The 25,724-nt window shown below is 41.9% G+C and overlaps 1 protein-coding gene across 2 annotated transcripts; it reads left to right on the top strand.

The window, feature by feature from the left end:
* Nucleotides 1-16,276: 16,276 nt before the first annotated feature.
* On the top strand, nucleotides 16,277-23,614 carry LOC113024095 (uncharacterized). 2 transcript variants are annotated; one of them, XM_026170749.1, is made up of 6 exons: nucleotides 16,277-16,439; nucleotides 20,147-20,292; nucleotides 20,375-20,436; nucleotides 20,832-20,945; nucleotides 21,736-21,834; nucleotides 23,359-23,614. In XM_026170749.1, exons 1-6 carry the CDS (start codon nucleotides 16,323-16,325, stop codon nucleotides 23,526-23,528), a joined length of 708 nt encoding a protein of 235 aa, XP_026026534.1. In that variant the 5' UTR covers nucleotides 16,277-16,322; the 3' UTR covers nucleotides 23,529-23,614. The 2 variants fall into 2 exon arrangements, with proteins under 2 accessions (XP_026026534.1, XP_026026535.1); XM_026170750.1 differs by lacking the exon at nucleotides 20,832-20,945.
* The last annotated feature ends 2,110 nt before the right edge of the window (nucleotides 23,615-25,724 follow it).

The following is a 25,724-nucleotide window of genomic DNA, read 5'->3' as shown; positions in this document are numbered from 1 at the left end:
GTCAGATCAGCATCCTGATGTGGCACACCTGTGAGGTGGGATGGATTATCTCAATATAGCAGATGTGCCCACTACCACACATTTGGACTGATTTGTGACCACTGTTTGGGAGGGATGGTTATATTGTGTATCTGGAATGAATTTTAGGTCTCTACGTCCATCCCATGGGGAATGGGAGCAGTAACAAAGGTGTTGCGTTTATATTTTTGTTGAGTGTATTATAGCCCAACAAGTTACTTATGCAGTTTAAATACGAGCAATCAATTTTGGCAAATACCGGAAATCAGTTTTTGGCAGACAATCACTTTTTGGCACAACACCGGTCCTACAACCGCATCCAAGAATAACATGCAGCTTATCTCAGAACTGTCGGTGAAAATTATTCTTGGAGCTAAGTTTAATTGAGCTGCAAGTTCACTATTTTGTCATGTGTTGAGAAAAACACAGATTTAAAAATTACATGGTCTAATATTTACATTTAGCATAACTGCAACATTCTTTTTTCGTTTTTTTTTTTAAAGACTCGAAAGGACTTGAAATTCAAAATTTCAGACTTGTGACTTTACTCGGACTTTTACACCAGTGACTTGAGACTCGACTCTGACTTGCCTGACATTATTTGAGACTTGACTTGAGACTTGAGGATAAAGACTTGAGACTTACTTGAGACTTGCAAAACAATGACTTGGTCCCACCTCTGATCAGGTGTGCATAATTATTAGGCAACTTCCTTTCCTTTGGCAAAATGGGTCAAAAGAAGGACTTGACAGGCTCAGAAAAGTCAAAAATAGTGAGATATCTTGCAGAGGGATGCAGCAGTCTCAAAATTGCAAAGCTTCTGAAGCGTGATCATCGAACAATCAAGCGTTTCATTCAAAATAGTCAACAGGGTCGCAAGAAGCGTGTGGAAAAACCAAGGCGCAAAATAACTGCCCATGAACTGAGAAAAGTCAAGCGTGCAGCTTCCAAGATGCCACTTGCCACCAGTTTAGCCATATTTCAGAGCTGCAACATCACTGGAGTGCCCAAAAGCACAAGGTGTGCAATACTCAGAGACATGGCCAAGGTAAGAAAGGCTGAAAGACGACCACCACTGAACAAGACCTACAAGCTGAAACGTCAAGACTGGGCCAAGAAATATCTCAAGACTGATTTTTCTAAGGTTTTATGGACTGATGAAATGAGAGTGAGTCTTGATGGGCCAGATGGATGGGCCCGTGGCTGGATTGGTAAGGGCAGAGAGCTCCAGCCCGACTCAGACGCCAGCAAGGTGGAGGTGGAGTACTGGTTTGGGCTGGTATCATCAAAGATGAGCTTGTGGGGCCTTTTCAGGTTGAGGATCGAGTCAAGCTCAACTCCCAGTCCTACTGCCAGTTTCTGGAAGACACCTTCTTCAAGCAGTGGTACAGGAAGAAGTCTGCATCCTTCAAGAAAAACATGATTTTCATGCAGGACAATGCTCCATCACACGCGTCCAAGTACGCCACAGCGTGGCTGGCAAGAAAGGGTATAAAAGAAGAAAAACTAATGACATGGCCTCCTTGTTCACCTGATCTGAACCCCATTGAGAACCTGTGGTCCATCATCAAATGTGAGATTTACAAGGAGGGAAAACAGTACACCTGTCTGAACAGTGTCTGGGAGGCTGTGGTTGCTGCTGCACGCAATGTTGATGGTGAACAGATCAAAACACTGACAGAATCCATGGATGGCAGGCTTTTGAGTGTCCTTGCAAAGAAAGGTGGCTATATTGGTCGCTGATTTGTTTTTGTTTTGTTTTTGAATGTCAGAAATGTATATTTGTGAATGTGGAGATGTTATATTGGTGTCACTGGTAAAAATAAATAATTGAAATGGGTATATATTTGTTTTTTGTTAAGTTGCCTAATAATTATGCACAGTAATAGTCACCTGCACACACAGATATCCCCCTAAAATAGCTAAAACTAAAAACAAACTAAAAACTACTTCCAAAAACATTCAGCTTTGGTATTAATGAGTTTTTTGGGTTCATTGAGAACATGGTTGTTGTTCAATAATAAAATTATTCCTCAAAAATACAACTTGCCTAATAATTCTGCACTCCCTGTATAGCCTGTAAACACAGTTTCCTGCACGCATAAACCCAGCAACCCAGAAAAATTACAGCTAAAAGGTTAAATTTGCAGGGCCCACACACTCATGTGTAAAGTCTCTCACTCTGGCCTCTGTCATCCTCCTGTTGAGGAGGTCCTACTTCTCTGACATCATCACCAAAAACAGTCATAATGCTCGGGTCTTATTTGCTACAGTTGACAGGCTAACAAACCCTCCTGTGCCAGTCGCAGCTGAACTTCATTCGACCATGGCCTGCAACGACTTTACCAAATTCTTCACAGACAAAATCCAAAAGATTAGACAAGCAATTGGTACATCAACAGCAGATTCAGGATATGTACCATGTCCACTGAAAAACTGTTTAAACACCATGAAACAGTTTCACCCTATTAACAGCAAAGACCTGGAGGACATCTTAGGTCAACTGAACTCCTCCTCTTGCTGTTTAGATGTCCTGCCAACAAGTTTTTTCAAAAAGGTCTCAAAGACTTTGGAGTCAGACCTGTTACAGATCGTCAACTTTTCTTTAATGTCAGGTGTGTTTCCAGAACCACTAAAAACTGCTGTACTTAAACCTATACTGAAAAAGGACAATCTTGACAAGACACAAATGAACAACTACAGGCCGATCTCAAATCTCCCATTTTTAAGTAAGATAATTGAAAAAGCAGTTTCTCAACAGCTCAGTTACTTCTTAACACAGAACAACTGTTATTATGCCTTCCAGTCAGGTTTTAGACAGAACCACAGCACTGAAACCGCTCTGACCAAAGTGTTTAATGACATATGTCTGAATACAGACAGTGGAAAAATATCAGTCTTAGTTTTACTGGATCTCAGTGCAGCATTTGATACAGTTTACCACAACATATTACTCAAACTTCTAGAAAACTGGGCAGGTCTCTCAGGAACTGTACTAAACTGGTTCAAAACATACTTAGAAAACAGGAAATACTTTGTATCAATAGGTAACTTCACATCTGAGCAGACAAGTATCACATGTGGAGTTCCCCAAGGTTCCATCTTGGGACCTCTTCTGTTTAACATTTACATGCTCCCACTGACACAGATTATAAAGAACAACAAAATAAACTACCACAGCTATGCAGATGACACACAAGTATATATCACAATGTCACCAGGAGACCGAGGCCCTGTACAGGCTCTTGGTAAATGCATTGAGAAAATTAATGACTGGTTGTGCCACAATTTTCTCCAGCTAAACAAAAACAAAACTGAAGTAATTTGAAGCCAAAGAAAAACAATTACAGGTCACCAGAGAACTTCAATCTAAACACCTAAAAACCACAAACCAGGCGAGAAATTTGGGTGTAGTGATGGATGCAGACCCAAACTTAGAAAAACACATTAAGACAATAACAAAATCAGCTTACTATCACCTCAAGAATATTTCAAGGATAAAAGATATGATGTCTCAACAGGACCTGGAAAAACTAGTCCATGCATTCATCTTTAGTAGGCTTGATTACTGTAACAGCATCTTTACAGGTCTACCTAAAAAATCAGTCAGACAACTACAGCTCATTCAGAACTCTGCTGCTCGAGGCCTGCCTTTTTAAACGGTAACTGTAATGGAATACAGTGACTCATATTTCACCCCTCTTCTTCTTTGGCTGTCGGAGGAGGCGGACGCACTTTTTCTCCTCTCCCTTATCTTCCCTGCTTATGTCCTTGTCTAGTCTCGTGTTTTTTTTTTGTATTTTCCCTGGAACATTCTCTCGCAGTCTGTTCTCTAAAACCTAAAAGAGGAATTATGGATTGGCTCAACTGGTCCCTAAATGCAATTGACACCCCTTTCTCAACGAGAAGTTTGGGCTCGGGTGAGCCTGAGTGCTGAAGATATCTACCTATTCGGAACCATGGTAACAGGGTTCTGGCGGATCGGAGCTGGCTTGGCTTTAACCCTGCGTTAAAGAAAAAACATCAGCCAGCGGTTAAATGTTAAGCTTGTTTAACTCCCAGCTCCACCTGGAGCCTGCATCCTAGAAGACAAATCCTGTAAGTTTTTTTTAAATATAAATTTTATTGCTTTTTGCAACAACATACAAAGGTTTGTTTTCCCAATTATATGCTGCTGTAATAGGAACCCTTTTTCCCCGCCCTCACCTCCCACCCTGCTCTCTTCCAAACCTACAACAAAAAAAACAAAAACAAAAAAAACCCCACATAGAATATGTATACATTTGTACAATATGTGGCATTTATACATATTCAAGGAAACAAAAAAGAAAGGAGAGAAAAAAAGTAGACAATAGAAATAGCTAGCACATACTAAACAATTTTCTCCTCATCCACACTCCTGCAGGAGTTGTCCGATGTTTACTTCTTTTATAAAGTTTTTAAATGGCTTCCAAATTTCATCAAAATATGTTAACTTGTTTTTGAGAAAGTACGTTATCCTTTCCATTGCCATACACTGTGCCAAAGAATTTATCCAAGCACCAATAGCAGGAGGATCTGATGTTTTCCAATTTAATGCAATCATACGTTTTGCCTGTAATGTACAATAATCCATAAACTTAATTTGATGGGCTCTTAGTTTAAGATTTTTAGAATACACTTGTAATAGCAACATTTCTACATCTAAAGCAATCTTTTTATTCAAAATTTGGTTTATTTTGTTCATCACCTCCTGCCAAAATGCACGGACAATTCTGCATTCCCATATACAGTGGAAAAATGTTCCACGGGCTTCTCCACATTTAAAACATGTATCTGGAATTCTGTTATTATATTTATTCAATTTCACCGGTGTTACATATGTTTGCATGATCCAATTGTATTGTAATAACTTTAAGTTACTATTAATCGATTGTTTTTGTGATTTTAAGCAAATTAACTTCTCTCACACTCTGTTCTCTAAAACCTAAAAGAGGAATTATGGATTGGCTCAACTGGTCCCTAAATGCAATTGACACCCCTTTCTCAACGAGAAGTTTGGGCTCGGGTGAGCCTGAGTGCTGAAGATATCTACCTATTCGGAACCATGGTAACAGGGTTCTGGCGGATCGGAGCTGGCTTGGCCCTGACTTATCGAAGAATTAAGAAAGCGGAACCGGCTGTTCAAACCCCCACAAGGCTGCCTGCTGGGATTGAAACGATGGGAGAAGCGTGAGTTTCTCAAAATGGGCTCATTGAGTCAGCACGGATGAGATCTTGGAGAGGCTACGGCTGCTGTGAATACTCAGAATAAGATCTCTGACTGCAGACTGGATACATCTCGGAAGCGTTAGCCCGGAATAACATCTCTGGGCGCAAAATTGGATGACATCTCGAGGAGGCACACTGCCGTGAGTTCTCAGAAATTGGCTCCTTGAGCACAAGAAATGACAACATCCTGAGATAAACTGAAGCCTGTTGGCTAAGAAGTAGTGCTGAAAGTTAGGCAGTTCTAGTCCTCCTTTATCCTTGGTCTTTTGTAGTGTTTTTAAGCTTATACGTGGGGGTTTATTTTTCCAAAGGAATTTGGACATACATGAATCTAGAGATCTGAACTAATCTTGTGGCGGTTTAGTTGGGATCATTGAGAATAAATAATTTATTTTTGGTAAGACCATCATTTTTATAGCGGCAACCCTTCCCATGAGTGATATGGGTAGACATTTCCATCTAGCCAGATCATCTTCTACCTTCTTTAAAAGTGGGATATGGTTTAATTTAGTTAGATCTGCAAGCTTGGGAGAAACATTAATACCTAAATATTTTATATTTCCCGATTGCAGTGGTGTAGAAGAGGAATTATGGAGGGAGCAATTAATCGGTAGAACTGTAGATTTTGACCAGTTAATTGAGTAATCTGATATTCTTGCAAAAGAGTTTATCAATTCAATCACCCCAGAGATATTGGTTTGTGAATTTTGGAGAAAGAGTAACACATCATCCGCATAAAGGCTGATTTTATGTTCCATGTTCTTGCATTTTATGCCCTTAATTACTGAATTCTGTCTAATTGCTGCTGCTAGTGGTTCAATAAAAATTGCAAACAGTGAAGGGGAGAGTGGGCATCCCTGCCTGGTGCCCCTCAAGAGACAGAAGCTGGAGGATGTCTGGTCATTTGTTCTAACACAAGCTGTTGGGGAATTATATAATATTTTTAACCAGTTTATGAAAGAGGATCCAAAACCAAATTTGTGTAAAGTTGCAAATAGAAATTTCCAGTTAACTCTGTCAAATGCTTTTTCTGCGTCTAAAGAGAATATTGTAGTTTCTAGGTTTTTACTGTATGAGTAGTCTATCAAATTAAGTAATCTACGTGTATTTGTTGATGAGTGCCTACCTTTTATGAAACCAGTTTGGTCAGGATGAATTAAGAGGGGGGTTATTTTCTCCAGTCTCTTTGAGAGAGCTTTGCAGATTATTTTAAGGTCTACGTTTATAAGGGATATTGGACGATAGCTTGAGGGATATACAGGGTCTTTGCCTGGTTTTAGCAGGAGATTAATGTTTGCAGAATTCATATTTGATGGAAGTCTGCCCTTTTCTTTAATTTCCAACAACGTTCTGTAGAAAACTGGTGCTAGAATCGACCAGAATTCTTTGTAGAATTCTGCAGGAAAGCCGTCTGGACCTGGAGCCTTATTATTGGGCATACTTATCAGGGCTTCTTGGAGTTCACCTGATGTCAGTGGTGAATCCAGTGCCATTGCTTGAGTGTCCAATAATTTTGGAAGAGTTATGTTGTCCAAAAACTGATCAATTTCTTTTTTAGATGGGTTTATTTGTGGTGAATACAACGTTTTATAGAAATCCCTGAAAATGTTGTTTATTTGTATCGGATCATATATTGTGTTCCCAGACGAATCTTGAACAGCACATATAGTTGTTTTTTCTTTATTTATTTTTAGCTGGTTTGCTAGAAATTGACCGGATTTATTACCATGTTCATAATTTTGTAGGCGTAGTCTTTGTACTAAGAATTTTGTTTTTTTATCAATTATCTCATTTAATTCTAGTTTTGTTTTGCGTATTTTGTTCAATGTTTCCTGATCTTGGTGGGACGCGTAGGCTTCTTCTAGTGATTTGATGTTTTTTTCTAATTCCTGAATATTTTTGTTTTCTTTTTTCTTTTTATGTGATGAGAAAGAAATTATTTTACCTCTCATCACAGCTTTCCCTGCTTCCCATAGAACAGAAGCTGATGTTTCGGGAGTGTCATTATAGTCCAAATATGAAGTCCACTCTTTTTTAAAATATTTAATAAAGTCTTCATCTTTAAGTAGTGATATATTAAATCTCCAGTTTTTTCTTGGCGTAGTATTATTCTTGTGCATTAGTGTTAAAGATACAGGACCATGATCGCTGACAACTATAGGATGAATCTCAGTGTCTGAAATGTCGTTCAGCAGTGAGCTGCTGACCAAAAAATAATCCAGACGAGAGTAGGAGTGATGGACATGTGAGAAAAAAGTATATTCCTTACTGGTGGGGTGAAGGGAGCGCCATGCATCGCAAAGACCAAAGTCGCTCATATACTGTTTGATTATATTTGTGGACTGCCAATTACGCTGAGTTCCCGCTGTATTGAGCCTATCCATGTCTTCATTTAGTCCAAGGTTGAGGTCGCCTCCAAGAACAAGTGTGCCATCTAAGTGTTCAGAGAGTGCACTGAAAAAAGAATGAGGGATCATCAACATTTGGACCATATACACTTGCAATACATAGCTTTTTATCAAGTATAGATAGTTTAATGATTAAGAATCTGCCCTCTGGATCTATAACTGTATCGAGTACTGTGAAATTAATATTTTTATGTATTAAAATTGCTACTCCCCTTTGTCTAGAATTATAACAAGCTGAGAACACATTAGGAAACTCAGGTGTTTTAAGTTCATTCGAACCTCTAAGAGGTCTGTGGGTCTCTTGTAAAAGGACAACATCTGCCTGTAGTTTTTTGAGTTGGTTAAATATTTTTAACCTCTTTACTCTGGAGCCAGCTCCATTTATATTCCATGTAATGAACCTCAGTGTACCCATAGATGTTTGTGTATAACTAGGGATGTATGCTGTGTGCGTCGCTTAGCCAGGTGGAGAGAATACGTCACTTGTTCATACATAAAGAGAAGGAGAGAGAGAAAAAATGTGTGGCGAGATGCTCCGTGGGTCTGACTTTGTGTATGCATAGTTACTAATATGAGTAGGCTTGGCTTAAGTGTGTGTATCCTAAACGACTGTGTGCGCTGTCTGACTGATGTAAATGTGCTGCCGTTGAGCGCATGGTGCGTATGTGTCGAAATAAAGAATGTTTGTGGATGAGTGTCGAAGCAGGTGATCGAGGCAGTGAAAGGAATAAAGAAAGAAACCAAGGACAGGGGTGAGCAGCATAAAACCAAGAGGGGGGGGAAAGAGAGGAGAAAAAAAAACGAGAAGAAAAAAAACAAAACAAAACGTAAACATTACAATTAAATCACTGACGGAGAGTGACGGTGTTAATTCTGCTATGAAATCACACTTTAAGATGCGATTTGATACTGGTAAGTTAAACAGATGTTAATGCAAGTTAGTGTGTGTGGATAGGGAAATGGTGTAGCTGATTCTTATCTGGTGTGAGGTTAATACAGCCACGGAGTGATGTTGGGGTCGCGGTGGAGCTGTCCGTCCACGTACAGCCGGTCCACAGCGATGACAGCGCGGGAGCCCTTCTGGATGAAGCCGCGTCGGATTGGGAAGAGGACCCTGCGTCGTTCCAAGATCTCTTTGGGGAACTGGTCGTTCACGCTGAAGTCCGTTCCTTTTAATTCCCTGCCGCGGCTTTTCACGTGTTGCTTTTGTTTGAAGTGGCCGAATTTGGCCACGATAGGACGTGGTCTCCCTGTCGTAGCCCGAATGGGGCCGAGGCGATGTACCCGATCGAAGACGATGTTCTTCACAGTGTCCTCCGGCAGCTTCAGGTGGGTTTTGATGAAGCTTTTTACCGTGGTCTCCGCGTCCTCTCCAGCGGCTTCTGGAATACCAGAAAATACAAGATTATCACGCATGCTACGAGCTTGTAGATCGATAACTGTTTCTTTTATTTTTTTATTTTCTCTATTGAGCTGGGTAACATTATCTGTGAGACATTTCACCGACTCACTTAGCGTGGCATTTTCAGCAGCAAGCGTTTCCACCTGCTGCTGGCTGTACTCCAGGGATTCTCGCAAGCATTTAAATTCTCGGTTAAGAATCTCCACCAAGGACAGCCTTGCGTCGAAACTGGACAATCGCTTGTCGATTGACTCCAATATGTCGGCAATATCTTTGCCGGCTGGCGATGTTGAGCCGGGGGAATCTGCCGGGCGTTGTCTTTTCGACGACGGCGTCTCAGGTTTGGCCGGGGAAGCTGCACACGGGGTCTTCTTCATCACGAGATCCTGAAAGCACTGATCAATATAATCTTGGAGAGTCTCTAAACTCTCCTCGTTGTTCTCCAGGGTGTTGGAGATTATTTAGACAAATAGTGTTAGTTATAAGACAATTGATAAGTGTATTTGGTAATGCTGAAGCTTAAATGAATTTGTTCAAATCTAAACTACCATTTGCTTTAATTTTCCGCCAAAATCTCCGGCGTCTGACGTCAGTTACAACATGAGTCGCTTACGTTGTCCGTCACTTCCGTCACTTACCTCCTCTCCTCCTCATGTGGGCTCAGGATGGCTAAAACATACCCTCTTAGATGAACCTTGGCTAGATGTAGAACAAGCACTTTGCAATAATCTAGACATCTCAGACCTACCATTTATCAGCTCAAACATCCAACGACATGAATGCTTTAAAAGCATCAACATCAGTGCTTCTCTGACAGCATGGTGGGAGTTTCTAAAATTGACAGCGTCTTCATTAATCCCATGCAAACGTACACCTATCTGGAACAACCCTGACATATTACAAAACAATAATATGATAAACTTTTCAGATTGGAGTGGTAAAGGAATCAAATATTTAGAACATATACTAGAAGGAACAGAATTTATTTCATTTGACGGACTAGTTACACAATATGGGATCAACAAGAAAAGATTTTTAGAATATCAACAAATTAAATCCATAGTAAAAAAGAAATTTAAACCGGGTCAAGTGTGGTTCAATTTCTTACTCTTAAAACCCCCAAATTACTATCCAAAATATACAGAATGCTTTCTAAAACAGATGAATCAATATCACTTCCTATTGCAAAATGGGAAGCGGATTTATCAGTTAACTTAGACCTAAACTTCTGGTCTCAGATTTGCTTAAAAACCTTTAATCTAATTAGAAATCCCAGTCTTCAATTAATTCAATACAAAATATTACATAGAGTGCACTATACAGGTCATCGGATGTTCAAGATGGGCTTTACGTCTACCAACAACTGCTCACACTGCCAAACCAATTCACCGGACAATTATATCCACGCTCTTTGGTTCTGTCCACCAGTTCAGAAGTTTTGGCGCGAGATATGTGAAGACTTATCGAAGTGTCTGAAATGTAACATTCCAACTTCCCCCTTAGTGTGTTTGTTGGGCAGTTTAGATAATGTCACTTCAGAAAAGAATATCGCCCATATGGTTTTCACTGCCCTATGCATAGCCAAGAAAACAGTCCTCATGAACTGGAAAAATAAAAATAATCTTAATTCTAACCAATATAGAAATTATCTATTAGATTACATTAGTCTTGATACAGCCTCTGCCACCACATCAGATCAATTGCTCTGGACTCCTTTGATCAGCTCCATCACCTAGTGGGGGTGGGGGGTCATAGTCTGGTCCCGCCTTCACTGTTGTGATTGGTGTGGGGGTAGGGACAGGCTTAGGGCGTCGGGGGGTTCCCCGGAGGCATCTTCCTTGGGGGGCTCAACCCGGGGTAGCGGTCATGTCCGGTTAGGGGCTCTGTTGGCTCTCAGGTGACTGTTTCCTCGCGGCTGCGTGCAGCGGGGCTAGGGGAGGGTCTGTGCTGACGGACGTGGGTTACTGACCTGGTAGCCTGGCTGCCCCTGGGTGGGTCCGGGATGGGCGTGAGGTTCTGGGGGCGCTCCGTCTCTGGGCTGGGACCCGGACCGGGCCTCGGGGGCTTGGGTCCTGGTTGGTGTGTTGCCGGGGTTGTGGGCGGGTGGGTGCATGGGGGCCCAGCCCTGGAGCGGGGTGCCACCGGTGCATCGAGCCACCTGGGGGGCTCTTCAACTGGTGGGGGAGATTGTCACATCTTGCAGGAGCTTTCCTCTCTTCAGGAGCTCCCTCTGCAGGAGGGGGAGATACAGGAGAGGTGGAGGAAGATCACAGCCTGGGTGTTTATTGTCTTATGTAGTCTGGAAGATGAGTGGATGGTGGGGTGGGTGCAGTTTTCTCTGTGGTGGGGTTGGGAGGACTGTCCCGGGCTCTGTGGGGCCGGGAGGCGCTGCTGCGCTGGGCCCCGGTCTGGATGGGCCTGGGCCCCCTATCCCTGGCGGGTCGCGGAGTATGGGGGTGCCTACTGGGGTCAGCGGGGGAGCTGGCCCCAGGGAAGGGTCACTTGCCCCTCCCTTCCTTCCCTCCCCATCTCCAGCTGCCTCCCTCTTCCCGCTCCACCACAACCACCCACACATGCAGGACCTTGGAGTAGGGGTATGTCACCAGGGTGCAGAGGAGGCTACCCCCCCCTCTGTCCCCTTCTGGCTGCCTCTGCATCAATTTTATCCCACAACTTAGACATTCACATTACTCACACTCTCATTACACATACATATAGGATCTTGGGGGTGGGCACGATACACGGAGTCCAAAGTACCATCAGGGTGTACACCCCACCCCTGGCATCGTTGCCCACCTCTCAATTTTAAATACACGTAGACATTGAGGGCTAGCAGGAGGGACCATGCGCTTACCTGCTGCTCTCTGGCAGGTAGCTCCAAGCCCTCCTGGGTTTTAAATGCACCTTAGAACACACATGCATCAACACTACAATGAGCGGGTGGAGGGAGGTTTGGAGTCTTCTCTCACCCCCATTCTCTGCGACCTGCTGGAGCGGGGGGGCTAGGAGGAGGAGTTGGCCGTCCGACTGCGGTCTGGAGTGTGGGGCCTTCCTGCTGCTGCAGAGTCGGGGCGGTCTACGTCCCCCCACCGTAGGGAAAAGGGTAACACCACCTGGGTCTGGGTGCAGTTCCCCCCTCCAGGGGCAAGGGCACCTAGACCCGGTTTGTAGAGTACGCTTGGGGAGTGTGATCGTGTGTACAATGTCTCTTTATGTCTGTCTCCACGTTGGTTGAGTGTGGAGTAAGTGCATATGAGAGCATGAGGGTGGGAATGGATGTTTGTATCTGTGTGTGCCTGTATGTCTGTGTCTATATGTCAGGTTGGGTGTCAGACGCCACCTCTCTGGGGACATCTCAGGCCCTCCAAGGTATGGAGGCCTATCTCCCCCTACCACCACTTCCCCTGCCAGTGGCGGTCCCCCTCGGACATCGGTGCGTTGGTGGTTCTTTGTGTCCGGGGGTGGGCGTCCAGGTACACACCGGCTCACTCCTTGGCGGCCGCTTGTCGGGGCCTGGAGCCTGGGGCTCGCTCGGGCCACTTCGGAGGTGGGGTGCCCCCGGCCTCTCGGCCTGGGGCTCGGTCACTCAGGCGCGGCTGGCTGCCGGCGGAGCTCACGGGCGCGTCACTGCAACTCCCCCTGGCTTCTGCTCCGCGGCTGCTGGGTGAGCCCTCATCTGGGACTCTCCTCAGCTCTTTCTGGGACAGTGGCGCAGCTGCCCCTCTGTTGGTCTTCCTTGGTCTCTTGTGTTCTGGGGGCCTCTGGATGTCTGGAGTTTTGATCTCCTCCATACCTGCTTCATGCCCTGAAGGACGGGGCTGTGGCCCCCCCACACCCTCTAGCAGATTATTACATGAAGGAACCTTTTAAAAAACAAAAAACAAGCGCGTCCATGCTCACAGGTGTACACACGGGTGATCACACCCACAAACTACACCCTTTTTGGCTCCTACCTCAAAGCACACTGTGTTCTGTTGATCTTATGTGCTGCACAATAATGTTTAATATTTAGTATTTACTGTCATATTCCCATATATCATCGTGATGTTGTTTATTCTATTACTCTTGTTCTCTTCTGCTTGTTTTCTTTTTTCTTTCTCAGCAGGTGACCCAGGTGATTGATATATGCATTTTTTTTCTCTGCCCATTCTGTTGGTTTTTGTCTTTTGCCCTTCTCCCCCGTCCCTCTTCTCAGCTGTTTCTCTTTCCCTCTTTCTTTCTCCCCTTCTTTCCCCCAGTCAAGTCTGTCCCGTATTCAGTAAGTGAAAATAAAATAAACAATAAAAGGTGAATCAAATGGACCATTACGGCAAGGCTGGGATGGTCAATTTGGTAAAGTAAATCCGTAGGGCATCTTTCTTTGCCTTTAGACAACAATTCTGATGGCAAAAGAGCCAAACGGGACAGGCAAAAAAAAAAAAGAAAAAAAAAAAGAAAAAAAAAGAAATGACAACATCACAGAACGCAAGTATGGCGAAGCCCGCGGCTCTCCAACGGGAGATTGAGAGACCAGTGTTGGACTGTAGAACTGCTTTGAAATTCATATGAGCTGTTTGCACTAAAGTAAAAAATACCATCACTTATGCTGATACCCCTTTGGCGCCAGCTGCAAGGCCGGAGCTGAACAACAACACCCTGATAATGACTGTGTTGAGTCTGTTCCTTCCCATTCCATGCAAGGCCACCTGGGTTGGCTGGAAGACTGTTTACTTAGCCTGGCAGGGCGAAGGACACTGTCTCAGCTGAACTATGGAGACGCACACACATACATATACTGATACTGATAAGCACTCACCGACGCATCACCCTCCCTACCCCGGATCCAATGCCACCTCCAACGCTTACCTCCCCTCTGATGTGGACATCGGGTCAGCTGGAGGCGCAGTCGAAAGATAGCAGCGGTCCCAGATCAGATGTACACACTGGAACTCTTTCCCATGTTGCTTGTCTGTGTTTATTGTGCTATGGTGTGTTGATATCTGTGCATTCCTGTATTATCCTTTTGTGTTACACATTTCAATGTTTTTTTCCTCGCTACCTAGCCTGACCTGTCTCCCCAATGTGATGTTTGTGTATTGTATGTACGGTCTGCAAGGTCTGTCATCTCGGTTGTGGGCAAAAGACCTGCAACTGACAAATAAAGGCTATCTCATCTCATCTCTCATCAGCATTCTGTTTTCCCCCCAGCTATAATGCAATCATCTTTCCCCAAAACAATACTAGTCCACTAGTCTATGTATCACTTTTCATCTTACTAAGTGAACTGGACAAGATGATAAACAGAAACACATGCTTAAGATGTTGTCTGGTCTTCATGAGTTTCATTCTATGTGTACCGGTATATATGTGTTAGTAGGGTTAATGCATTTCCTGTTTGTGTGATTTTATGTACCTCTCTCATTTTGTGGTCCAGACTCCTTCTCAGTTTACCCACTTACAGCAGTCAGTTTCCCTTTTCCCAGGTTTGCTAACCCAAATTTGATTTCCCACTCTAAACAACAGCATTCCTCTATGTCCTCACCTGCTCTCCTCTCCCACTTCAACAGTCCAATGGTAGTTCTTCTTTTCAGCTTCGTCCTGTGTATTCTCCCACTGTCTCTTTCATTGCCATTTAACTCCAAACGTGGCAAATGTCAACTCAGACAGTCTTTTCACAGGTCCTCTTCACACACAGTGAAGTTGCAGCTTGCTGGAAACGCACTCCATCCAGTCAAAGTGATGGTTTTTCTCTCTCTGATGCCGTTTGCACATACTGCTGCTTGCTGGGTCTCTCTGCTCAGGACTCTGCTGTTGTGTCTTGGACTGCCATGTTGTTGCTCTTTGCAACTGCATTTCTTGTCTTCAGGGAGCTTGCTTTCTCAGGTGACAAACACATGGGAGTTAAGCTGTTAACACAATTTGGCCAAAACTCGGCCTGAGTGTTTCTAATGATTTTTAACCTATAATTTTCTTCCAACTGCTGCATGTGGAAAATTGATCCAGGTCTGCTCTTCACCTGTCTGAGGGACATTCTCATCACTACTTAAACAACACATATCTCCTCTCTCTGGTTTGAAAGTGAACTGAAAGTGAGATGGTAGTTGTTTTTAGGCTGAGAGACACCAAACACTCTTCATATTATTGTTGCTTATTTTCATCAACAACACAAATTTTATTTCTTTTGCGTCCACTAGGGTAGTTGGTGACCTGCAGAGTCACCCTCTTCCCAGCTGGAGACTGCTTCACACACTTTCACACTCCTCTGGAGTGCGCACACACACTGACGTCAGGCACATTCACACTCACTTTTTCATCTGCTTTGTGCAAATTTCACAATTTCGGTGTGTCGTCTCCCCCTCCTCGGTGGAAAGCCATTTGTTGGACTCCGGCTCGAATGACCAAATAATGTTGGGTCTGCGCTTCAGCAGGCCCACTAATTCAGACTTATTCCTTGGTGTTCCTCCACCTCCAAAGAAATGTCAGAATGAGTTCGAACCACAATTACTTTGCAATTACTTTGGTGGAGTAACACCAAAGTAATTGCTTACGGAGCTTGCTTCTTCGACATCTTTAAGAGTTCTGAACAAATGACTGTCCTCCTCCAGAACATCTTATGTACGCAAACGCACGTTGCAACTTCTTATCTGGTGCATGTCTTTTATTTTGACAGCGAATGCGCACCTGCGGACCACTTATGTGCACCCCTGCTTATAAACACATTTGCATGAAACTATAGTCCACTGAATGAGCAATGGGCTGTGAGGTCAGTTCCTTTATTTATAAAAACATAAAAACATGTCCAGATGAACAGAATCAACGTTTTGGGATTTACTTACCTGGATGATTGAGCATTCATCAAGACATTTCTTGGCACTGATTTGAGGACACTATTAGGCTGAAAGACAGTCTTTCCATTCCATTTAACTTTTTATTGTATTACTTTCAATAAAGTGTTCTTTTTATCATTGAATCCATCTCTCTTGCCAGGATGTGCTTTCAAATCCAGGTAGCTTTTAATTTAATTTGTTACATTTTCAATCTTTTTATTTCCTAGGGGTGAAAATCCCTTAGGTGGCATTGCCGCAACACATTTAAATAACCCCCCTGATTGTACTGCCACAGAGTAAATATGTCTGTTATGTTCTTTTAAGTACGATTACAACACATAAGTAAACAATTGAGCAATACGTCACCTAAACTGGGCTGAGTCTCGTATGTCTAAAACACACTTCAAAGTCTGAACCCACACTATCAGCAGATGAGCCATGATGGAGTTTGTTCACGTTGCTGTAGCTGTGCTCGGTCTTCTGTCTCTTGGACACTCAGCTCCTGTGACAAGCTGTGAGAATCTAATCCAGCCTCGTGAAATCCACGGAAATCAGGTCAGACTCTCTCTTATCTCACCTTTCACTTATCACTTTCCGCTGAGTAAAATAAGTTTTGAACATGTCACCAAATTTACATGAAATTTACACCAGATGTGGGTAACCACCCATCCAGTCCACACATACAAAGAAGTAAAATCATCAATGTCCATAAATTAAGCTATGTGTTATAATAAGATGACACAAGGAAAACTATTGAACACATGAAGAAAGGAAGTTGCAAAAAGGCATGGAACGTCATGACACCAGCTGAAATCTATCAGCAATTAGAAAGCAATCCTGCCCCCTAGTGCAAATTAATATCAGTTGGTTCTATTCTAACTGATGGCCTATAAAAAGATGTCTCATTACCAAGGTGTCACACAAACTCCTACTGTAACTTTGCAGGTGGAGATGGAGAAAATGACACTAGGGCTGAGGAGGGAACAGCTTAGATTGATTTATTGGGCAAACTTACAGGGTCAGCGGAAGGATCACCCTACACTAGAAGTACTTAAACCTTGCTGGGAGAAAGGCAGGAGGAAGTTAAAGAGCTTTGGATGGGTGGTGGGGGAAGAGCTAGAGAACTTAAATTAGATCAGTTAGACATATGCCAGCGAGTGCCGTGGCCTGCAATCACTCCACGGATACTTCCTGAAGCAACTGTAGATTTTGCTTTATTGCACCAGAAGAGTCAGGATAGGGCAGGCGGTCTACACTCAAATTCAGTTCACGGTTACACTGAACAGTATTGTGGGTATGTGCAAGTATATACAGATGCTTCAAAGAATCCAGCTAAGTCATGTGGGGGTAGCAGTAGTAATTAGGAAGAGGATTAATGATGGATTGTCTGTGTTTACAGGAGAAATGATAGCAATTCTATTAGCGGTTCAATGGGTGGAAGAGTTGAGGCCGTTGAAAGCAATTATTTGTTCAGATTCAAGAGCAGCCTTGGTCAGTCTACAGAAAGGTCATTCGGAAGGTAGATCAGATATTTTAATAGAGATTCAGCAAACTCTTTTCAGAATACATATCTGTCTGTCAGTAGTGTTTGTATGGGTCCCAGCTCACTATGGGGTAAGGGGGAATGAAGCAGAGGATAGGTTAGCAAAAGAAGCCACTAATCATAGGATAGTTGATCTGGCAGTGAGTTTTGGTCAGGTGGAAGTTAAGAGTATTATTAAGCTAGAAATGAGGGGTAGATGGCAGAAACAGTGGTAAGAAGAAAGGTGGGGAAGGTGGTTATATAAAATTCAAAGGGGGGTGGGAGTAAGGAGAGCCACAGGAAGGAGTAGGCGAGAGGAGGTGGTGGTGTCAAGACTGAGATTTGGACATACAGGATTGAATTCTATACTATTCTTGATAGGGAAACATAATTCAGGGAAATGTGATTGTTGTGGAGAGGAGGAAACTTTGGAGCATGTTATTTTGCAGTGTCGGAAGGTAGAGAGGACACAACTGGTTTGAAGTCTCAGTAACATTAACATGAAATTGGATCTTATTAAGTTATTACAAAAGGAGTCGGGGAATAAAAGTTATCAGGCTTTGTTTCAGTTTTTGAGAGAAGGAATATTCTTTGGAAGGATATGAAGTAGGTTGCTTTTAAAAAATTTTTTTTTAAATTTTATTTATTTATTTTTAATCCTGTCCACACTCCATACCAGTGGTGGTGGAAATGCACCATGCAGTTGTTTGCCAACTGCCAATAATACTTACAAGAAGAAGAAGGTGTCACACAAAAAACATATCATGACCTTCATAATCTTATTGTTGCAAAACAAATTGATGGCATTGGTTACAGCAGAATTTCTAAATTACTGAAGGTTCCAGTGAGCACTGTTGGGGCAGGACAGAACATAATTTCACCATAAAGCATCCAGAACCAGCTGCTCCCCACCAGTTTTCAGACAGGGGAGTGAAAAGAATTATCTGAAGAGTTGTCCAAGAGCCAAGGAGCACTTGCGAAGAGCTACAAAAAGACTTGAAATCCTCTCAACTGCCATGGCCTGTATGCACGCTCACCATGCAAGACTCAATTGCTGAAGAAAAAAAACATACTAAAGCACGTTTAAGGTTTGCTGAACAACATTTAGACAAGCCTGTGAAATACTGGGAAAAATATACTCTGGTCAGTTGAGACCAAAACTGAACTGATGCCTTAATACACGCCATGTCTGGAGGTCAAAAGGCCTCACCCCAAAAACATTATACCAAAAGTGAAGTTTGGAGTTGTATGGGGCTGTTTTTCATCATGTGGCACTGGAATGTTTCATATAAATGGAGGAAGATGAATGGAAAAATGTTCTGCTGCCATCTACCAGGATGTTGAAGATGAAAAGCTGACGGACCTTACAGCAAGACGATGATCCAAAAACAAAATTTGAAGACTGTTTGTGTAGAAGAATGAACCAAAATCACACCTGATCGATGCCTGCGGCTAGGAGGCGTCTTGAGGTTGTCATTACCAACAAAAGCTTTTACATGAAGTATCAAATACAATTTCAGTAAACGTGTTCAATACTTTTTCCTTCTTTCATTTCTCATTCTTACACATAACATCTATGGTTTGATTTCTTTGTGTAACACTGGTGGTGCAATACTAGTAGTGGGCATGTAAGACCTGTTAGTGCTACTTCTTGCCTTCTTTGCATGTAGTACGGGCAGTATAGTTACCTTTAACCTTAGTACGAGGACAGAAGGGGAATATGGGCCAGATCAGACAGGTTCTAGATTTGTAGGAGCCAAGGGTGTATGACAACAGAGGACTTGAGGTGTAGAAAACACAATTGCATTTATTAGCAATTATTAAAGTTCAGCAGGTTGTGCACATTTAACAAAAGTAGAGCGCGCTTCTTGAGAACAAAATAAAATAAAATAAACCCCACAAATGGTCGACCCAAGGATATATTTTTTTTTGTGTCTTTTTTTTAAAAGTCAATTTCAGTCTTTCAGTGTTCACTAGTCACTCAGTGTGTTTGTAACCAGTCGGGTTACAATCTACCAGTTCATCTGGCTCTTTGGGCTGGGCTCGCCATCCAGTACTGGAAAAGGGATCCTCGATTCTTCTCAGGTCCTCAAAACCAATCCAATCCAAATAAGCAAAGGGAAAAAACTTGACCATGTGAAGCAACAAATGCTACACGGGGCTTCACAGTGCTCACGCTGGCTCACGGCCTCTGGAATACAGTATCACTCTTATTATTCTCACCGAAAAAGGACTTTCACTATCCAGCTAGCTTCTTTGCTGCACGAGTAAGCGGATCTTTTACCGTCTGTGTCTCTGGTGTATCTGACTGGCACACGAAGGCACACACAGGTGTCTGAGCAGCACACACAGACTGGGGGAGGGTCAGACCGGCCAATGATTGGTCGCTCAGTGGATCTAACAAACACACTCTAAAGGACTGCCCCCACACCATTTATATATTACATATACATATGTACATATTAATTAAACTTATGTTTACATGCTTTTTATCAGTATTTATTATAATTAACTTTGTTTTTATCAATATTTATTCCCATTGTGAGAGTATGAATATTTATACTTTTAATCCCATTTTTAACACCGGGTTACATTTGCATGTGTGGACTGGCTGGATTGTTACTGACATCTGGATAGAATTTTACGTCAATAGCACCTTTAGAAATGTATGTACTGAGAAATCTGGTGATGTTTTCAATACTTATTTTACCCCCTGTATATTATACACCATCTGTTTCAGCTGGTGGGAAAATGGACACAAATAGCAGAGAGCACAGGCATACCTGGATCCAAAATGCTGACGAAGATGCTTGTGGAGACCGCCTGGATGAACATCACTGCTGCCAATGAGGCTAATACGTTCAATAATCTTCATATTCAAAAAATGTAATAAAAATGATAAAACCTTGCCTGAACTGATACTGTTTTCAAATAATCCGAATTTAGAAATCTCTTTATCTTCTAAAAGGATGGGCATGTGCTTCACATTGAAAACCAACATGACTTTGGTTAACAACACTTTCAATATGGGTGAGTATTACTGAGGGAACAAACATTTGGATGACCACCCATATGGAAAAGATATATATAAATCTTATAAAGTTTTTATCTGTCTTGTATGAAACTTGTATGAAAAGAATATAAGAGTGAAAACACATATAAGATCCCTTGAAAAATTATACAATGAAACTTGTATGTTTTGTATACTTACTAAAAAAATATATGAAAGTAATGAGAAAGTGGCCACTTTCATGAGTAAATCATATATGTTTTTACTATTTCTTTTCCATATGGGCAGATTTAGACTTTGTGCCTAGCATTGCCACAACACTTTCATTATATCGATTGGTGTGTATTTGCACACTGCACCCTTACCAATGCTAAAAGGATATGAAGCGTGGCCATCATCTGTCATCTGTCCACAGTCCACAATTACCAATATTCTGCTTTCCTGCTGAATACTGGCTGCCCTGACTGCCTTGTTATCTACTCAAATAACACCATTGGAAGAACCACAGTTAAAGCTCTCCAGCTCCTGAGTAAGAACAATGACACACCTAAATAATGTAAAGTCAAAGTACTTAAGTATTTTTTATGGTCCAGCTTCATGCATTTAATTTATTATAGCTGAAAGAAATGCTGGTGACTAATTTCCAAGTTAAAACAGTGATTAATCATTGAACAGTGGTTTCCCCTGCATTAATGAATCAAATCCAAACACTGCCCTTTGAAATACCAGTTACAAATAATAGTTGCCCACTAAAGGCATTTTTTCAGAAAACAAATTTAAAAAGAATAAAGCATCAAGAATAAAGTGCAGTGATGTGAATGTATTTGCCCTCTTCCTGGTTTCTCTCCATTTTGTGTACTAGGCACACTTACATGTTTCAGATCATCAAATAAATTTGTATATTTGACAAAGATAACCCAAGAAAATACAAAACACAGTTCTTAAAGAAATATTTCATTTACTGTGTGAAATTGTAATTGTCTCTAAATCTAACAACTGGTTAGCAAGAACTGAAATCAAGCATTTGCAGTGATTGGCAATGAGTATTTTTTTCAAAACTCTACTATGTAGAATCCCTTCAATTGAGCCGTACTGGATTGGATTTTCAAGCATGAACGGATTTTAAAAGCCATTTAGACGTGGCTTTGCTCATGTGCTCACGGCCACAAATTCTCCTTCAATATCATGGTTGCTTCAATTACAGCAAGTGGTCCAGGTCCTGAAGTAGTAACAGCAACAGTTGTTTCTTTGTGTTTTAATCTTTTTATTTACTTGGTGTCACTGTGTAGGCCCCGTGCTAACACTTTTCTGTCTCTCAGGTAGGAGAGTTAAAGTGTCTGCTGCTGAGTTGGAAGAGTTTACAAAGCAGGCAGAGTGTCTGAACCTAGAATCCCCTGCTATCTTGGATTCAGAAAAGGGTATGAACCTTTATATAATATGAAAGCTTAGAAACTGCAGTTGAACTGAATATTACTTCTTCAGTCTAATATTATCTTTATAAAGTGGCTTGCAAAAGTATTCGGCCCCCTTGAACTTTTCCACATTTCCACAGCCACAAACATGAATCAATTTTATTGGAATTCCACGTGAAAGACCAATATAAAGTGTTGTACATGTGAGAAGTGGAAGGAAAATCATACATGATTCCAAACATTTTTTACAAATAAATAACTGCAAAGTGGGGTGTGCATAATTATTAAGCCCCCTGAGTCTATCCGGTTGTTCAGTGATGACGCGACGAATCCTACTTCTGGGTCTAAAGTAGTCTGCGTTTAATATGGCTTTTGTGTTGTTAACATGTTTAATGTTATGTATTTTCTTCTATTTGATCTCAAAAAGCTCCTAAAACAGTCAGTGATCACTGACCTCCCTCAGCTTTTATTACCGCTAATCATTTATTTAAGCTCAGTTTTTAAAACCTTAGGATGTAACTACAGCCCAGCCCATGCAGCAGTATATGAATGACTAACCTCGTATTGTGGATGGATTATCTCAGTTGTTCTCCTGGCTGAAGTTTGGTCCTTTTACAGCATCCTGCCATGCGATTACATTTGTTCCTGACCACCGAGAGCACTCACCCTAACTTTTATTGAGTGGAAAAAAAGTTAGCTTGTTTATATTATGCTAACATAGCTGTGTCGCTAGCGGTCACGTAGCACATCATTATATACCAGGTAGCCCAACTTCAGTAACCCTACAAACGTCACTGCTGTTTAGTTTTCTGTCTTCATTTATGCTGGAAGTGATAACAGAGCTGTACGTTTTAATTTGTTTCCAAAACCCCGCAGTCAGGACATGCTATATTGTATTTAGATAGAAGCTAGCGAGCTAACTCCCTGCTAACTTCTAACTCCATTAAAAGTCATAAATTCCGTTTTCATGGATGCCTGGATGTTAAACTCAATTGTTACACCTGGTAGAGCAGAACACTGATCATTTTATTAAAGATGAAAGACTTTAGACAGTTTTTCAACTCTCAGTAATGCCATAGTGATCGTTTGATATATGGACCTGCAGCGGAGTTTAGACCCAGACACGGCTAGTGACGTCAGACTGAACAACCGGATACTTTGTGGAACCACCTTTTGCTCCAATTACAGCTGCCAGTCTTTTAGGGTATGTCTCTACCAGCTTTGCACATTTAGAGACTGAAATCCACTTTTTAGTTATTTATTTATAAAAAATGTTTGGAATCATGTATGATTTTCGTTCCACTCCTCACATGTACACCACTTTGTCTTTCATGTGGAATTCCAGTAAAACTGATTCATGTTTGTGGCTGTAATGTGACAAAATGTGGGAAAGTTCAAGGGGGCCAAATACTTTTGCAAGCCACTGTACTCTTTATATTTTTGTAACCGCCATGTTTGATAAGTTCATAGATTAATCAAATGTATTCTTTCTCACATGAATGAACTTTATTTACAAATGTCTTCTTGCAGGGTTTTGCCCAGATCCAGCACTCACCCCAGGAACAAAGACTATTGATCTGTCCTTGAGCAACATAATGCCTGATGATCTCAACCTATCGGAGAAGCTTTTCACTGAGAGTGGAATGAAGACCATTTTGGAAATGGTCCAAACTAGTGTGGATCTATTCAAGGAAGACTGACGTGGTCATAAATGTCACTAAGTGTTGATGAAGAAGCCATGTCTGTCAAGAGCATTACCACTAAAATTAAACATGCTAAAAACATATGAGTGGCCGTCATCTCTCTTCAAAGCAATTTAGATTTAGCTTCACTGAACTGACATAAAAATGAAAATATTCATTTGCTTTCTGAATAAATGGCACCAAAACATTTCTACTTTCTCTATTTTAAGGACATTATAGTGCATGAGTAAATGCCGATCAGGCTCCATAGTGCCAGGCAGCGAGCACGGCCTGCTAGAGGAGATTGTGCCCTCAGGCCACCCTCATGAAGTCTGTTTCTGATTGATTGGTCAGACACATTCACACCAGTGGCCTGCTGGCAGCTCTCATTTTCTTCCTCCTTGCATAAGAGAGGAGATATCGATCCTACTGATCGGTTAAGGACCTTCTACGGCCCTGTCCAGCTCACCTAGAGTAACTGTGTGTCCCCTAGTGTCTGCTCCATCCTCCTGAGTCTGTGCTAGGAGACAGAGCATACCTTCTTGCAATGGCTCGTATTGATGTGCCATCCTAGAGGAGCTATGCTAGCTGTGCAACCTCTGAAGGGTCCAGGTATTGCCTCATATAACCAGTGGAAACACTGACCTTAGCCAAATGCAAAACCAATAACAATACCAGTAATAATAATAAATTGAAATGTGAATGTTCTCGCTCTGCTAAAAATTAGACTCAGCATCAGAATCACCTGATAATCTCCTTTGTAAAAAAAGTTTAACCCGTCAGTTTTGTTAGTCTGAGCAGTTGGCAGGAACGGTGAAAAATAGGTTACAGGTTGCTCGGAATAGTCTCCAAGTTAGCTCCATCGTTCTGCTTTCTGCGGGCCAATATGCCCTTCTCCTCCCACACCTGTTTCCTTGCTTCCTGCATCCACTAAATGGATGCAGGAAGCAAGGCAGCTGCGGAGGAGTCCTTCTTTGATGTTCATTGTGGTTGAAATGTGGCCCCAGAGCGTTACCAGATGATTATTCCAAGATTTTCCATGTAATTGGCTCCATACAGTGGCACATATCGATGTGCCATCCTGGAGCAGCTGGATTATCTGTGCAAGCTCTGTAGGATCCAGGTATTGCCTCATATAACAAGTAAAAACACTGACCTTAGCTAAATGCCAAATTACTACTACTTATAATGAAAACTTAAAATGTGAAACTTCTTGGTAAAAATTGCATTGAGCATATCAATACCAGACAGAATGCAAAACTAAATAAAAATTAAAGTTATTTTCATGTATATGTTTATATTATTTTAATGTAATTGGTGGTGTAGATGTGCGATTACTTCAAGGAACAAGGTAGAACAGATATACTGTAAGTTCGCAGCATATTTGTTGAATTTTTATGGACCTTTAACAGAGACTGATGCAAAAGAGAAAAATACTCAAGAATTATTATAGGTGAGAATGATTAAAACCACAACTTGTATGAGGGGGAAATAAAGCAGCTGTATTTAAGGATGGCTTGACTCTGTTTTTCTAACAAACTGAGCTTGAGAGTTTTTTTTTATTTCTCTGGTACTTTGACCTCTTGTGCTGGGCTATGAATTTCTTTGGTACTGTATGCTTCTCATTGAAGGCTGAGCTGGTGTCAACTGGGCTCACACTCAGGTGGGGCAAAGACAAACCAGCAAAACTTTTATGTACAGAAAAATATTTATAGTTTACAGAAACAATTGGGACACTGAGTAGAATATAAACAAAACCAGAATGCAATAAAAAAATTGAAATAGCATACAGACAACATACAAGTTTGTATTGTTATGTTTAAAAAAATTGCTATATGCTCAGTGTTGAAAGCCTCATTTTCAATTTAACTCAGTTTTATTTATGCGGGGCCCATGTGCTATAAACCACCACCTCAGACATACAGCACTGAAACCTTACATGGTCGACTGTCCCTGAAATTGGGTAATGTTCGACTCCTGCTCCTTCCAGCTTCTCCCTCAGCGCTGGTTTGATTGTATTGAACGCAGTGGAAAATTAGAAAAAACATGACTCTCACACTGCTTCCAGTACTCTTCAGGTGTGAAAGTGATCTGTGCAGGAGGCAGATGACTGCATCATCCACCCCAAAATCAGGATGGTAAGCAAACTGCAGGGGGCCCAGCAGCGCGCTCACCAGAGGTCGGAGGTAGGTGAGAATGATCCTCTCCCAGTCT

This window comes from Astatotilapia calliptera, chromosome 6 (assembly GCF_900246225.1).
Source record: "Astatotilapia calliptera chromosome 6, fAstCal1.2, whole genome shotgun sequence".
In the NCBI taxonomy this organism is placed as follows: Eukaryota; Metazoa; Chordata; class Actinopteri; order Cichliformes; family Cichlidae; genus Astatotilapia; species Astatotilapia calliptera.
Note: the sequence above shows the minus strand (reverse complement) of the source record. Positions and strands in the feature narration are given on the sequence as shown.

Excerpts from the sequence above, each read along its gene's own strand:
- LOC113024095 (XM_026170749.1), top strand. The coding sequence starts at position 16,323 with ATGATGGAGTTTGTTCACGTTGCTGTAGCTGTGCTCGGTCTTCTGTCT. Across the intron at positions 16,440-20,146 it reads GTGAAATCCACGGAAATCAG|CTGGTGGGAAAATGGACACA; the intron begins GTCAGACTCTCT and ends CATCTGTTTCAG. Across the intron at positions 20,293-20,374 it reads AATCTTCATATTCAAAAAAT|GATGGGCATGTGCTTCACAT; the intron begins GTAATAAAAATG and ends ATCTTCTAAAAG.